Genomic DNA, 16617 nt, shown 5'->3' on the forward strand with positions numbered 1-16617 from the left:
GGGTTTATTCATTTGGAGGGGATTTTTAAAGTCTGTTTTAACAGACTGTTTTGCATTTCCTGATTTTGTCATAGACTTAGAGCTGAAGTTGAGATTACTGAAATATTTCACTGAGTTGACTGTGTCAAAAGTGTTGTTCTGCTGTAAAAGGAAGAATAAAAAAGATATATGAGACGAAGATGAGAGAGAATTCCTTTTAATTTTAGATATTTTTGTATATATAGTAGTGGGATGAAAAATCCTCAGTCCAAGTGCGGAATCTATATGTCCTGAAATGACTAGATTAAAAAAACCGAAAACAAACCAAATAAAAAACACCTCAACAAATCAACCAAAATTATAAATAAAATTATATGGATCTGCTGAGAACTGTCAGTGTGTCCAACTTGTGTGTATGCAGTGTCCTTTGAGTGGCCGTGTTCTTGGCCAGCCATGAAGTACAGTAGCTACACAGTACTATATCCATAGCATTGCACACCAGCTGAATTTGGATGGGGTTTTTGCTGGCTTTGCAGTCAGATCCACCTTTGAGTAAGTGCTGTGTGTTTCCCTGGCTGGCAGCCTCTTGAGGCATGATCATCCTCACAGGTAAACTTCTTTGTATCAAATCAGCATTTCCCTTGCTACAGACTCTATCCATTGCATCTTATTCTTTTTTCTGAGTAGTATTCAGGATTATTCTGGTTCTGTCTTCTCTGCCATTACTACTTAAGTTGTTAAAGACAAGCAAGTAGATCCCTCCTTAGCCTTCTCTTCTTCCAGATAAATTAGCTAAATTCCCTCAGGTTCTTCTTGTATGTCATATACTTGAAAACCCTAATTGTTTTGGTGAACCTTTGCTAAACTCATTCCAGTTTGTCCTTGTTTTTCTTTGATGTGAGATCTCACACTACTCCTTTTTTTCAGAGACCTGAGCTGAAATTTCTATTTAACTCTGAAACAGCTGGAAAAATTCACTGTATTTCCAACACACAAAGGGTGCATACTGTTGATGTATTATCTGCTTGTAAGATTTCTAAGCTAAAAGAAACCAGTTGATGGTACAAGCTAAAACTGTTCTACATACTGATTTGAAGATAAAGTCAAGAAACTGAATAAAAACATGTGGTTGGAGAAAAATTATGTTGGTGGCAGGGCCACAGTTCAGAGTGCATTCCAAGTTTTCACATTGGAGGTTGTTCTCAGAAACACATCTATTATAAGAAAGTTGCATGGAGGAAAGTCTAAATTCTTCTCTATTCATAGGAACTCAAATCCTTGTAGGAGGTTATAGTCATGCACATATGATCACCTTTCACAATCATGCCTTCTTGGATCTTTTGCTACTAAGATTGTCTACATATTCTTTGCCACTCTTGCATCTACACTGTGGCATTTCCACAATGAAGGCTGTCAGGAAGTTTTTGCGGGTCTCTGAATTTATTTAAAATCATAATTTATTTAAAGTCATCAAAATTGTTGACTTAATGCAATGTCCACTGTGAAAGGTTTGAGCAATGAGCTAATGATTTCTTGAGATATCGTCTACACGTAAATTTCTGAAAATAAAATTAAATGCAAAACTGGAGGGAGTTTCAAGAAAGTTGCTCATTTTTGTTGTATCAAAGTGTTGATAGAGAGACTTGATAGAGACTCCCCATATTCCTAGGGGAATTATGGCTATATTAGGAAGAATTACAAGTGGAATACTTCTGCAAAAAGTATGTTTTAGCTTTTGGGAATTGTAGCTCAAAAATTCATCATATCTGCAATACTCAAGCCTAACAACTATCTACTTGGTGTCCTTAGGAATACCTAAAGGATGATTAGTATGTGAATATCCTTGTACAGTATCTTCGGTGGCATGTCTTCTGCCAGAAAGCCCTTGAAAGAAACGGTTCATATTGGGAATCTCTTCACGCAGGCTATTGTTAAACTACCCTTACACAAGTGACTCTGCACTAGATACACAAATGTCCTTTCAGATTTCAGCTGCTGACTGTGCAGTGTAACACAGTGCAGTAATGCTAACTAGCTTCAGCCAGTCTTCCAGTGTACAATAAAGCACCTAGGCACCTTTGCACATTTGAAGCCCCTCACATGTTGACAACATGGCTGCTAGGAGAAAAATAACAAGTGCAACATTCTGGTCATTATTGTGTTTCATAGCCAGTGTGTAACTGACTAAACAAGGTATTGAAAGTTCAATAATGTATAACCTCAATTTTCCAGAAAATGCTAGTGCATGGTTGTGTGTGTTAACAACAAGCATTCGAGATGCCATTCAGAATATAATCAATGTCATTTGCCCTGCCCATCTAAATTTAGTTGTCCAAGAAAACATGCATTAAACAAATGCTTTCAGGTTTTTTCTTCATTCTTTGATCATTGAAGAAACTTCTCTAGTAAATCATAGTATTGCGAATAATGCACAGCAAATTCTCATTGTCATTTGTGGACTTTAATAGCATTTGAGTAAAGTTTTTGGAAGTGATTTTTTCTATCTTTTATACCTAGGAAAACTAAGGACCATTTCCTCTGTGCTTCTTTATTTTGTTGATCCAGAAGAAATTAATTTTACAAGCTTGAATTCCCGTACTGAGGAGGCATGGGGTCCTGCCATGTTTCTCATTAACACTTTCCACATGCCAGAAGGATGAATAAGTTTGGTATAAACATTGAGGATACAATATCCTCATCTGAGAAAGCACCTGAGTGTGTGCTAGGGCTTTACTAAAGTCAGCAGTCGTTAAATACATGCTTAAGAGTTAACCAAGGAAATGTATGTCCTTGCTGAACAAAGAGCTTTGTGGAAAAGGAATAGATTATACTTAAACCTCTGAGAGTATTTCTGTGCAGTATAACACTTCTTGCTTTGTAGAAATAAGATGTGAGTTATAACCTCAATGCCTCAAACACTTCTTTTAAGGTGCATATATATGTATATATATATCTTTAAAGCAAAAGTTACTCTCTTCAGATTTTAATGAACTTCCTATGGCTGAAGTAAAAAAATAAGGAACAAAGAAGACTCAAATTATATTTTTTAACGTCATTTAATAAGAATGCTAATTGCCTCCTTATTTGTCCTGTATTTTCAAAAATTTATTTTAATATTAAAGAAATACAAATATTGCCTTTTTTATGAGTCTGTCATTAATGCACTTTTTTATAGTTCACATTTTTAAGAAAAGAGCAGTTCCCAAAATGTTAGGAATGAGTTTACATAAAGCCTGTTTGATAGATTCTTTACATCTCATGTTGAAGAAAGATGAAGTAATTTTCATTTGCAAATGTGAAATATTTATCAAAAAGAATTGCTTCTTGACTAGAGTATTATTTTCTGGCCATGGTGGGGCGCAAAAGCCTGCAAGTATGTATGTCTGCATGGGAATGCAATATCTTGGTTCTAAATATTATTTTTCTGACCAACAGATATTTCCTGGACTGATTCTCTCAGACATTAAGCCTGCCAAAAGAATGAAGTTCAAGACTGTCTGCTATCTGCTTGTTCAGCTCATGCACTGTCGCAAGATGTTCAAAGCAGAGATCCCTTTCTCCAACGTCATGACGTGTGAGGATGATGATAAGGTAGTCCATGTGGGCCAAGTGCAGTCTTTGGGCATCAGTTCCAGGACTGCATCAAGCAGACCATCTTTGAGAACAGAGGGGATGATGTTACAAACTGATAAAAGCGCTTATGGTGTTCCTGCTGGAGCTAGAAAAATCTAATTCCCACAGTAAATAAAAACCAAATTTAATCATAAAAGTCCTCAAATTTGGAGCTGCTCTTGGAAAAGCCAGCATAGGTGTCCTTGTGCCTTCTATTAAGGGCTTTATTTACAGGAACTGGAATTTCTGAGGCTGTTTCCATTCTTTTAAACATATATTCCTTTGTACCTTTTGTCCATCCCAGTCTGAATTTGATGGTCACAAATGCAAACCAACAGAATAATTTTTTTCCCTAGATGGTTCTCTGAAATAGGAAAGGCAACTGATTAGCCAAAACCCCTCTTTGTCCATAATACAAATCCTAAACATAAAAGTCCCTAATACAAATATAAATTCCGCTTTCTTGGATGCCTGGTAATTCCAAAAATCAAAACTCTTTACATACTAGTAGCCTGGTTTGCTTCTTTTCTGTATATGGATCTACCTGTAACTTCATGAATAAACACAATGAGAGTTGCTCATTCCATTTTCTTTGACAGCAGGTGGCAACATTACACAGGTCACTCCACCAGTGGCAGCATTCGAGCACTGGAATCAGTAATTCAATTTGACTGATTGCTTCACTTTTTTTTTTCTTTTCTTTTCTTTTATTAAAGACTCAGTCTAAATCTTACTTTCAGAAAGCATTCAAACTTTCATATTTTGAGTTTTATACGTGCTTGCGTTTCCTCTGCAGAAAAAGGGGAAAAAAGTCAATTAGTTCCTTTTAAAAACAGTTTCTGTGAAGACTTTCAGAAACTCCAGATTTGATTTTTAAATTGGCCATCTACAAGGCCTTCCAATTGAGATTTAGTGTATCTTTGAATATTTTAAAAAATAACCCACACATTCTTTGAAGGATATGCAATACTTTGCATTGTGTCTTGTGTACACGTATGTATAAATATGGTAATATACACAGAAAACACCCATGTAGATTTGTTAGTGATCTGTTGGAATTTTTTTCATGCCAGAACACTGGCAGTGAAGTTCTACAATGCTATCAGTAACAGAAACTGCCGTTCTGGGCTTTTGTAACTTTTATGTAACGCATCATGGATTTGTATTATATTATACGAATATAAATACACTGTGTTACAATGTAGGGTTTCTTTAGAGTTTTCAGTACTCAAATCATGTAAATAAAGTAAACCACGTGGGGTTTTTAAAGGCTTTGAATCCAGGCTTTGAATGCCTTTCTGAGAAACATAAATACTGGATCTTGATCATATGTAGGACATGATGGAAGTCTACTGTGGCAAAATAATAATAGAGATAAAAACAGGAGACCGAGAGGAAATCATTATATGTAAGAAACAGCTTTTTTGATTAAGAATAGAAACTTTAACCCTGTTTCAAAATGGCATAAATAATACAATTTATTCCATATATCAGAATAACACTCATATTCATCTACCCTCATTTCAGGTTTCGATGCAAACAAACATTTATTTAAATACTGTTTTCTTCCCCGCTGTTGTTATACTATAGGCTTAAATTTGAATTGTAAAAAATCCTTGAAGATGTATTTCTGCTGCAACTAATGCAACACGTATGCTAACTAATTATAGTTTATTGAGAGCAAAATTGTATATTTCTGACACAGAAATTCCTGTTTCTATTATTTTCCTAAAAACACTCAATTTCCTTACAAATTACTGATAGAAATGTTTCTTCAAGAAAACAAATTTCTCACAGTTTAGAAACACTGAAAATAGTTGTTTGGCTGATAATTTAAGCTCTCTATTCAATGTGTGTCCTTAAGATTAGTTTTCATGTTGAAACTATTAGCTCTTACACCAAAAGACAATATACCAGGTAGTGGGATCTGAAAGCTTGAAGAAAAATGTAACCTTTTAATGCTGCTGTAGCCTCCTCTCTCCATATAAAGCCAGCAAAGCAAGACTTGAAAAGTTACTTTATCTTTGCTGGGGTCCATTTTTCTTCACAAACAGAAAACTAAGATATCAGTCAGCAGATAACCCTTCTCACTATTCATAAGGATTTAGATATAATATAATAATAATAATAAGCTATGTAAGGTAATGATCTGCAAGAGTTCACAATTTGTTCTCTGATTAGGTACTCCTAAGAATTTCTTGTGAAATTCAAAAGGAAACTGCTATTCCTGCAAGATTACTTAGATAGTGATCACCATCATTTTAACCGTCTGGATTAAAAGGATATGTTGTTGTATAACCTCTAGAGTTGGTATTTAGGAGTGAGTATTCTGAAGAGAGAAATTTTGTTTTCTTCTTTTACATCTTTCTGACATACTCTACTTATTATATCCTGCGTAGGCTTGTTATTTCATAATCTTTTGAACTGTCTTGAACTCTGCAGATGCTAGATAAAAAAACATTCCTTTAACTTTACAGAAATAGTAGAACTTGTCTGAGCTTTGTTGTCAAAACTGTTCTGGGAAGTCAGCTTGACCCCTGTCCATTCACAGAACAGATCTAGCCATAAAGATTTAGATTAAAGTGCCCTCAACTGGAGGTTCCCACCAGCGTGGCTGAGATACTGCTCACTGTCTCCTGAGTGCTCTCTGTGAAAAGTGAGACAGCTTGTTTAAAATCCCTTCAGATATGCTCTGTGATAAATCTTTTCCACTGGAAAGGACTATGAATAATTATCTTATAGTTGTGCTATCTCAGCCTTGGAGGAGCCAGTTAGGCAGTTAGTTTAGTTCTGATAATTTGTTGGATGGCTCCATCTGGATCTGCAAGTCTCTTGAGACATACTCAAGAGGTCTTAACAAGAGAGCCAATTGGGTGAGTTAAAGATAACACTTAAGATTTCAGACCCTCTGTAGTCACATTGTAGTTCTAAGTCCTTAAGTTCAAGATTTTAGGGTAAATATCTTTTTGAAACATGTATTGTTACCTAGACAGTAGGACTTTTCTTGTGTAATGAAGAGCCTGGTTATCTTGTCTTCAAGATGTCCAGAGCTCCATGTCTTCTGTCAAGAAAACAAATCAATATAAAACCATTTTGCAAGGTAAAATAACTCTACTGGGTACAAACTGATTATTCCCTCAGTGGCAGAGGAGTGTCAGGGCCATATGTGAAAAGAATTTCTGGATTAAAATCTTGGAATGAAGTGGGAGTTTTCTCTTTGCTTTGAATGACATCAGGATTTCAGGTAAGGAATTTTTAAAAGGTGACATTCACACAGAGATAAGAACTCTGTCTTTTGTAGTTGCTTGCTTAATGAATTCCTCATCCTCTCTGTGAGCTTGAATAATATGAACAGCAATGCATAATCTTAGTGCTAATAAAATCTGTGCTTCTTTCTTCACCCATATTACAGAGGAGAGCATTAAGGACAGCCTCTGAAAAACTCAGGAATCGCTCCTCTTTTTCTAACAATATTGTATACAGCACTCCAGGAACTCGAGTGAACAGATACATCAGCCGCTTGATAGAGGCCCGGCAAACTGAGTCTGAGATGGCTGACTTGAACTTCATTACCCTGAAGTATAAGCAAATTGAGCGTGAAAATAAAGTAAGCGAGTTTATTTTTACTGATTTCACTGACTATAAGCCAATTAGCACTGGGGTTTTTGTTTGGGTTTCATGCAATGTTTAAATTCTACGCACTATCTTCAAATACTCCACTGGACTATTTCTCGGATAAGAGGGTGACATTATTTCTACCTTCTATGGAAACACTTGAAGGGGATTAAAAGAAAGATTGGTATTTGTGGTAATCACGTATCCTCTGAACAGAAAGAGACATAGTTCTCACCCAAGATTTTCCCGGGAAGCTGTGAAAAGCTGTGAGAAAGTTCAGAGAAGAGAATGAGAAACAGTTCTTATCTCCATTTGCTGCACCTGTTGTGCACATGTGAAATGTGTTATGGAGATTGTTTACCAAAGGGTGATGTCTTAATTGGACACTGTGTTTGGATTGATTGACTAATTAGGATAAGCTGTATTGGACAGTCTGTAAGGGTTACAAGTTTCTAAGAGTATAGTATAATATAGTATAGCTTAATAAAGCAATTGATCAGCCTTGTGCAGTCATGGAGTCAGTGCTCATTATTCCCTGTTCAGGGCATTATTGCCACGATAGGTATTGTCCTACTTGTCAGGATCCTACACAATGTTATGTATCCTGTGTTTTGGTCCTTCTTTTCCTTCTCCAAACTGTCTGAGTCACTTGTTTAATGCTGTCTCATTGCAATGTGTCTGCCTACTCACTCATCTGCTTTGGAGAAGTGTTATTCACAAGAAGATGTATAGGTAACCTGGAAAGTATTGATCCAGAAATTCTAGAAAATATAAAAAAAAAAAAAAACAAAAAACCAAAAAAACCCCAAACATTAAATCTCTGGACAAGGTTGCAATATTATACCAGTGTGGCTGTGCTGAAAGCAGGGGATTTACTCAGACCATACAAACGTGCATATCAGTAAACAATTGTTCCTACCTTGTAGGAGTATTTTTTGTGAATACAAATTATTTGTATCTACAGCCTTTACTTTATGTGTTTGAAAAAACAAAAGTAGTATGGTTTTCATTAATTGCAGTAATATTTATTTTTCCACTGTAAGTCACAATATAGTCTAAGATTTCAGGTCACTACTGCTTCAAGTTAGAAGGCTGTGTGCCATATTGGATCCAAATTTTTTAAGGTTTAAAGTATAAATTTTGGGTTCAAGTTTCCAAAGTAATTTATTATTAGGCTGTAACTTTTTTGTTTCAAAATAAAAAGTCTTCTGGTGTAAATGACATTGAACTTTGGGTCTTTCTGAGAAAACACTTGTTTTTGAACCCCTGGAAATCTTTCTCTCATTAATACTGTAGCTTAGTGGAATCAGGAACAGTAGCTGCCCCAACTGAGCCCATGTATCTCATTAGCAGCTGCCTCCAAGTCCACTCATTAGAGTCCCGTCCTTGAGCAGCTGAGGTGAAAGAACTTCTTGAAAGCAGCAGCAAGGAGTCTATGGCCTTTTATCATGATGAGTAAAAAGAGGGAGGGCCACCCGCTTCTGGTTCAAAGTGGCTGATTTTTTTTCTCAAAAAGATAAACTTATATCTGAGCCTAAACAGGTTTTGACTAGTAACAAGGTGAAAGAGAAGTCTCTCAAGGAAAATCTTATGTAGACTTCCCTCATCTGTTTTTTCAGTGCAAATTAAGCCATCATGTTTTTAACTAAGTAGGGGCTTGTTTTATTTTAGGATACAGTTCTTTCTTACTGGGAATGGACAAGTGTGGGTGTCTGGGTATACATGAAATATTTACTGTCTTCACTTCTTCCTTTCTTTAACAGTACCACCAGCTTCAGGATGAGTACTTCACCAGTGCTGTAGTTCTCTCACTAATTCTAGCTGCCTTATTTGGCCTTGTCTACCTTCTAATAATACCACAGTAAGTTTCTGTCTTTTGCCATCATAACTCAAAGTGGAACATCCTCAGACCTCCTGCAGAGATCAAAAATTAAAGTCTTTGGAACAGGAATGGGGACTTCACATGGGAGATTCTCTGTTAGAATACCCCTCAGTCTAATTGTTATATCTTTCATTTGTCCACAGGAGATACTTTTCACTATATTTTTTTATTTTGTAGTAGTGTGCACTCAGGGGAAAAAGATACATTTCAGTGTTTATTTAAAATTTAGTGGTTATTTTAAACTTATTTAAAGTATTTCTGCATTACAAACAAAGGTGTTATGGCAGCTTTTCTAAATGTGTTTGTGCTACTTTGGATTAAGTACTGGTATTGATAGCAACAGAGATAAAACCCTGCAGAGTTTAATGGGAACTACTGAAAGTACCCATCCAGCTGCATTGAGCCCTGCATTTATAGCATTCATTGAAGTTTTTGGGATCAACACTATCCCTACATAAACTGTAGAGTGTGTATTTTGGCTATGCATATATAACTTTTAGTCCAACCTTGACTGTACTTAAGTAAACATAACCAAGTGGTGTGTTTGGGAGGTGTCCTATGCCTATTGTTGAGTGATTAATTAGTGATTAGCTCAGATGTGGTCAGTTCTATGTGAGTGCTTACTAAATAAAAATAATTACACCCCTTTCAAATCTAGAGGTAGATAGAATTCTCTATAAGGTATAAAAATTATGAATAATGAACTTTTTTCAGATTAGAATATCAAAGCATTAACAATAAAATTTATTCACTTTTATAACTACTTCAGGGGGAATAGAACTAGCTATAGGATAATGCTTTTGAAAATTCCATTTAAATTATGGTCCTTTCTATTCACAAATCCCCAGTTAGAATAATACTTCTATATTCTATTATTTTTAGTTGGAAGATTGAAAAACAGTTTATTCATATTAATAACATAGAAACACTAATTTGTAATATAGTACCTTTCATCTAAAGAATTCAAAATAACTTAGTCATCATTTACACCATTTCCAGACTAATGACTCTGCTGACTAATTGGAGCATGATTAAGAAGTCTTTCACCTTCTTCTTTAATAAGCCACAGCTGCAGTGCATAGCAGTTTTGAACAAGGAGAAACAAAGTGTAGTTGAATCTAGACTGAATTTCTAAGAATCATACAGTAGCCTTTCGAAAAACTAGTGTCACTTTAAAACAGATGGGCAGAGCGTCAGTTTAAGTAGTGATCTGACAGACACACAAGCTCCAGAAGGATATCACCACAGAAGGTAATGAAGATGGACTGGGTTGGTTAGAAAAGCCACCCACTGAATGCTCCTAAGTTCTTTCTTCCAGTGCCTGAGTGGTGGCTTCATATAGCCAAAATCTTCTTGGGCTCTTCCCTTGCTGTGACACAGATGCACACATGAGCTAAATTAAAACTTTGGAAGTATAGGAAAAAGATTCCCCTCTTTCCTGAGTTTGGAGCTTTAAGCTGCTATTTAGATTGCCAAAGTAGTTATACACGTGGCAAGAGAATGCAAATCTAATACAAGGCTTGTAATATTACTGCATAGATATACAGAAATCAATAGACTTGCTATTCTCACAATTCTTACCATCTTTTGAGCAAAACAGCTTCTCAACTAAAGACACATTTTCTATTCCCAGATGGAGGTGGTCAAAATAAGGCTACGTTCCTGTAAACCTAAGCTGTCCAATTATGGAGGCACATAGACAGTGTAGCCACTAAAAGCCCTGAATAGGAACCCTTCTAATGTCCGATTCTGTGTTTCCTTTTCAAAAAAGCAATGTAGCCCTTTTTAGATGCCAACCCAAATGTCTGTCAGGGTGCCACTCAGCACTACTGTCAGTTGTCAGCTATGGCTACATTACAAGATGTTGTTGCAGGCATGTCCCCTGCATTCATTTCTAGCATTCTGGATACAAGGGAAATCTCTAAAGGCATGAGATCCTGCCTTGATTAATACTTGTATTCAGAGTCCACACTACAAGCAGCCAGAGTCACCTTCCCATTCTGGGTACACAGAGTACACCACACAATTCTCCCAGTTCCTGTATCAGTACAGACTGTTACATTAATTTGAAATCAAAGTCAAATAGTTAGAATCTCTACAGGAGATCTTCGCACTGCTGCTGTTAAAAAGCAATCTTTTTCCAGTAATCGTTAAGGGCACAGATACATAACTGCCTGAATCCATTGTTCACATGGCTTCTGGACCGACTGGTTTGTCCTCACAAGTTAGAAAAAAGGTGTGAAGATCATGTTATGCTGCTGTCATACAGCCCTGGCATGGGGCCAGGCTGTCTCTGAGCAGAAATCAAACATACCCACACTGGTGGACTAATTTCTGTCAGCTTGCTTACATCCATAAGGTACTTTTCCAAAAGAAGTTTTCTGGAGAAAGGTCTTGGTTTGCACCCCTCTTCTCATTCAGAACAAGCCTATTTTGATAGATCAGAAGAGGGAAGATTTAAAATTTAAGAATTATTAAATCATCTTTTTGAAACATAAGATTTGTCTAACCATTGAGGAAGACTCAAAATGAAGGAGTTTTTCTGTTTCTTTAAAAGGCAGGTTTCTCTGATTTTATTTGACTTCCTAAGTGTCTAAATTAGATGATCATTGATTTCTGAATCTTTGAGAAAGAGGAATGAGACAGAAAAAGTATCTGGTAACTATTAACACCACTGCCAAGGTCAAGTAATTGAGTTACACACTCTCCTTGGAAGACTCATCATGCTGAATATTCTGCACTAGCCTACAATTAGAAAGTGTCTCTCTTGACTACCATACATTTGAATTTTTGAGGTTCTTTGATCTTCCTTCTGACATCAGAGCGGGGACCATTTAAAAGAGCATTTACTAATTTCATAGTCTTGAGAGCAGTGGACATCACTGCTTAATTTGCACTATGATGGTTAGTATAACATCAAGGTTGAGAAGGACATCCTCCACCATTTGTAAAATACTGTTTTAGAAGGACCCCTAACTGTAGCTTGTCCTCATGTGTTACTGAGTTGCATTGCATTACTTCTATTGTGTTTTGATTCTAGGAGTACCGTAGTTCTTGTTCTCCTGGTGTTTTGCATATGCTTCCTAGTGGCTTGTATTATGTACCTACATGTCACACGAGTACAAGTAAGTGATTTAAGATTTTGTGACTATTCTTCCCTTTGGTGTCCATGATATGTTTGCTCTTTGGAATATGAAGCCATCAGTGTATGCTTCACAGATTCACAGAGTCTGAAATTTATGTGTTTAAAGTTCCTTATTAAGTAATGTATTAGATACTTGAAAACCAAAGACCATAATCTGAAAGTAGACTTTTTACATGAGTAATCGTTAGTTACAGCAGTGTAGCATTCAGTTCCGTTAATTCTACACTTTGTTTTTTGCTATATCTTCCCTGAGCACCTAGGACTAAATACTGTGTTTAAATCAACTGCTTTAACCTGACTTTTACTCCTTTCTGACTACACTCCACAATAGTTCTCCCTTTCATTCCAGCTGGTCTGGATATAAAGTCCTGCTAACATCCCCTCTGTTTTCAAAATTTTTCCTGCCAAAACAGCAGATGTTTTGATGGTAAAGCACAATGTTTTGCACACAATCCTTGGCCTTTTCAAGACCTTAAGTAATGATTAATTCTCCTGCATTATATTTTCACAACAGTAATGATGCAGAAGGACATTTGGTTGTTTTAGGAGAGAAATAGGTCTGCCAGATCAGAATACAACATCTACAGGCTAATTTTCTGATGAAAGAAATCTCTACTGGATTAATATAAATTTAGTCTTTTCAGACAAATATCAGGAAAAAACACCTACGCATTTAATAAGCTTTTCTGATTTGGACACACTAATTTTAGTTTTAAAAAGTGCCCTTTGGCAGAAGAAAAGCATGTGTTTTCATGGGAACATAAATAGTATATTAGCCAAGTATCAGGTGCTGAAAAGAACCTTATTAATGAATTTAAAAAATTATTTGCGAGTAACTTTGATGATCTCTTTTTTTTTATTAGGGCAGAGTAGTTTATCATCTATTCTCTGTATAGATTGTAGAAATACAGATTAAGTTTGTAGCAATTTACTTCTCTTTATACAATTTACCTGGGGCTAGTGCAAACATAAGAAGTACTCCATCTTTTTTGTGAGTCAAGAAAATTTGTATTTATTCCAGGTTCCTCCAGAGATTCAATACTATACAGGATCAAATCCAGCATTAGAAAAATAAAGAAATATAAAACCTTAGAATATCACAATTTAAAACTTTATGGCAAAAAAAAGTCTTAAAATAATTAAAATTAATATAATGTGGATAATGGATATACAATTGTAAAACAATCATTCCCCTGTTTTAATCAGTTTTATGGCACTTGCTCTTTTACACTGCACAAGTGACTCAGCTTCTCCATGCTTTAGCATTAAACACCTCACTCCTAAAATTACTTTCATAATATTTTACTGTACCCGTTACCTAACATTTTGGTAATTAGACACTACTTATTTAGTTAATAAAAAAATTCACAAATAAAACAAAGAAAATGAAGCCCAAAATTCTATGCTATCATAAAAGTGCCAATACAATTTAGAATGAGGTAAAGTCAGAAGTATAAATCTTAATAGTGTCAGAATTTTAATTTAGACATGTCTCATACCTTATCTTTTAGAGGTCTGTTTTCCATTTTAACCCAATAGCCTAGCATGTCGACATTTAAAACATGTATGTGCTACACAGACCAAAAATATTGTCTGTGCAATGTGTCAGGATGTGATCTTTGAATCCATACTTTTCTTTATCCCTATTAACCATCCAGCATTATCTTCAAACCATGGGTATTATCTCTTTAATAAGCAATAGACAGCTTATTTGGTTGCAAACTTAATTAATGGAATAAATATTTTTTCTTCAAGCAAAATTATTTTGTATTTTATTTATATGGATAAAACCACATATGTTCCACCTCCCTTGGATACAGGATTCTGGTCTAGTTAAGTGGACAGTTTGATGGGTAAAATACTATGGGGATAATCACATTCAGAGCGTAGCACTTTATGGTAACCTTGAAACCAGTGTAAGTGGGATACTACAGGAGTTTATCCTGGATCCTATCCTGTCAGACATTTTTATCAACAGCCTGGAGGAGGACATGGCAAATACTCATGTCATGTTTTCAAATGAATACAACTTTGTGAGAAAAGCTGGCAGGATGGTTATTGAGTGGGTCCTAGATAGGTTAACAGAATGGGCAAACAGGAATCTTATAACTATAGAACCTATAATGCAAAGTCCAGGTCCTGAGAAGAAACGATGCTGTGCAATGACACAGGAGGAGTAACCAACTCTGCAAAAATTGCCCTGAGACTCTGAGGTTCAAGGCAGACAGTACTTTTGAGCCCCCTGAGGTCCCTTCCAATCAGAACTGAATGATAGTGATGAATGAATGCAGAAATAGTCTTTTTTCATAGTGTAATTTTGGACATTGCTCTATCTCCCTTGAAACACAGTTTTTCAATCTCAGATTATAATCTGAGGTATTTTTTCTTCAATATGCTCAGTTTTATTAAAGGTGATATACCTCAGGTATCCCAATCTATCTTACTGATGCTAGTACTTACACAGGTGTATAAAATTAACTCAGATTTGTAATACAAATCTACTACCGATGTATTGATTGCTCCACACCTATGTTTACATGGACTTAACCCATATTGAAGCCAGAATATATTTGTAGATTCATGCTTACTTTTTTTTTTTCCCTGTAATTGCTGTATTCTGAAGGCTACATTGGTCTTTCTCTGACTGCTAGGCTGCCTGCTGGAAGCTATGTTTTTGAGGCTGGTGAAATGAACAGCTTTTCTTCAAAACTGTTGACTTTCATCCAAAAATCAGGTGTTTGCTTGCTCCATTTAACCTTTAGTGAAATTCAACCTTGATAAATCTGAGCTACCTCCTTTTAAAGGACATAGGATAGTCCCCACTTTAAACCTGACTGTTTCTTGGATTGTATCCTTGACCCTTGAAGTCACTAGAAGAAGTCCTGTGGTCTGAAAGATACATCTAGTAGATAATAGAAGCCCCAAATATTCTTAGTGCAAGGGGAAAGGAAGGAAAGCAGCTTTACCTGGAAGCAGAGTTTATCAGAACGACTGGAACAGGCCCAAAGTGCACAGCCTGACAGACTTACCCTTCCTCTCTCACATTCTGCCACAGGCTTCATAGCAGCAAGAACTTACACTTAATAGTGTGACAAATGGAATCAGGCTAAAAGTGGAGATAAACAAAATGTGTTCAAGACTCCATTTCACCAGATATTTTTGTTGTCAACTGCTGTTTCTGAAAAATTCAATATTTTTATGAGTCACAATAATTAAAACTACCCTGGCATTTAACCTGCCTATTATAGCAGAAGACATATATACCATTCCAAAATTCTATGCTATCACAGTATGTTCTCTTGGATCACAATTTGCAAGGCAAAAGAGGCTGAAAATTTGCAACTCAAAAGTTTCTTTGGGTACTTTCCCCACGAGAGCAAAATCAAATGCCATCCTAGAATATTATTTGCATCATGAGTAGACATAAAACTAAAAATTTCTAAGTTTTAATCATAGTGAGAAATAATATATAGCAATAGTAATTTTACATTTATTATCCCCAAAACTGTAATTATCATTAAAATACACCTACACACTTACAGTTACTCCACAACAATAACTGCAATTTCATAATTTGCAGTACAGGTGAAATTTCTGTATCCCTTATTCACTTCTCTTTATAGACTACTAAAAAATAACAACCCCACTTTAAAAATACTTTCAAATATACTTTTTTTTTTCTTTTTTAGTGTTTTCCAGGGTGCCTGACAATACAAATTCGTACCATTTTGTGTATTTTTATTGTGATCTTAATATACTCTGTGGCTCAAGGCTGTGTGGTGAGTATTTAAATCAAGTTTCACTTAAATGAGCATTGTGTTTAAAGAACATACTTGTGAGATCCCTTAAATACATACCATATTCTCATCTGATGAATTCCTATTTGTTTTATTTTTCATATTTGCAGAGCATGCTTCTTCAAAATCGAACCCCTTTTCTGCAATTGGGATTTTCATTGGCCTGAGACAGTGTGTTGAACTAGGAATGGCAAAGCCATTAGCAAATTACACAGATAATACCTATTCAAAACCAATATAAATTTGTATTTCAAACTTTAGCATCATGTAGACTGCTGGTGTCATGTACTTTATGGGAAAAGTATTTTTAAATGTTCAACTTGCTTACTGGTTCAATGGCTAATATTTTGGGACAGACAAGGCATGATGTCAAAACAAGATTACTATTTCTATGTGACACCTTATAGAAGATATCTCTGTGTAATAATGGGGATATTTTTAGTCCAGGCAGATCAGAAAAGATAGAGAGATCTTAAAATATTGACAGTTTTGTGTAACGAGAAGAGGTGCTTACATTGTGCTACTGATATGATCCATTCATATCTAATGTCTAAAAAGCTTGTTATTTGAAGTGAATGTGCTCAATA

At 35.6% G+C, this 16617-nt stretch overlaps 1 protein-coding gene across 1 annotated transcript in view; it reads left to right on the plus strand.

Moving 5' to 3' along the window:
- ADCY1 (adenylate cyclase 1) overlaps nt 1–16617 on the plus strand; it is a 149140-nt gene that overhangs the window by 110816 nt on the left and 21707 nt on the right. The window contains exons 8-12 of the mRNA XM_059483185.1: nt 3415–3570; nt 7004–7198; nt 8970–9067; nt 12129–12213; nt 15923–16012. Coding sequence (XP_059339168.1) covers nt 3415–3570; nt 7004–7198; nt 8970–9067; nt 12129–12213; nt 15923–16012 — 624 coding nt within the window. The remainder of the gene's footprint in view (nt 1–3414; nt 3571–7003; nt 7199–8969; nt 9068–12128; nt 12214–15922; nt 16013–16617) is intronic.

This window comes from Ammospiza nelsoni, chromosome 1 (genome assembly GCF_027579445.1).
Source record: "Ammospiza nelsoni isolate bAmmNel1 chromosome 1, bAmmNel1.pri, whole genome shotgun sequence".
NCBI lineage: Eukaryota > Metazoa > Chordata > Aves > Passeriformes > Passerellidae > Ammospiza > Ammospiza nelsoni.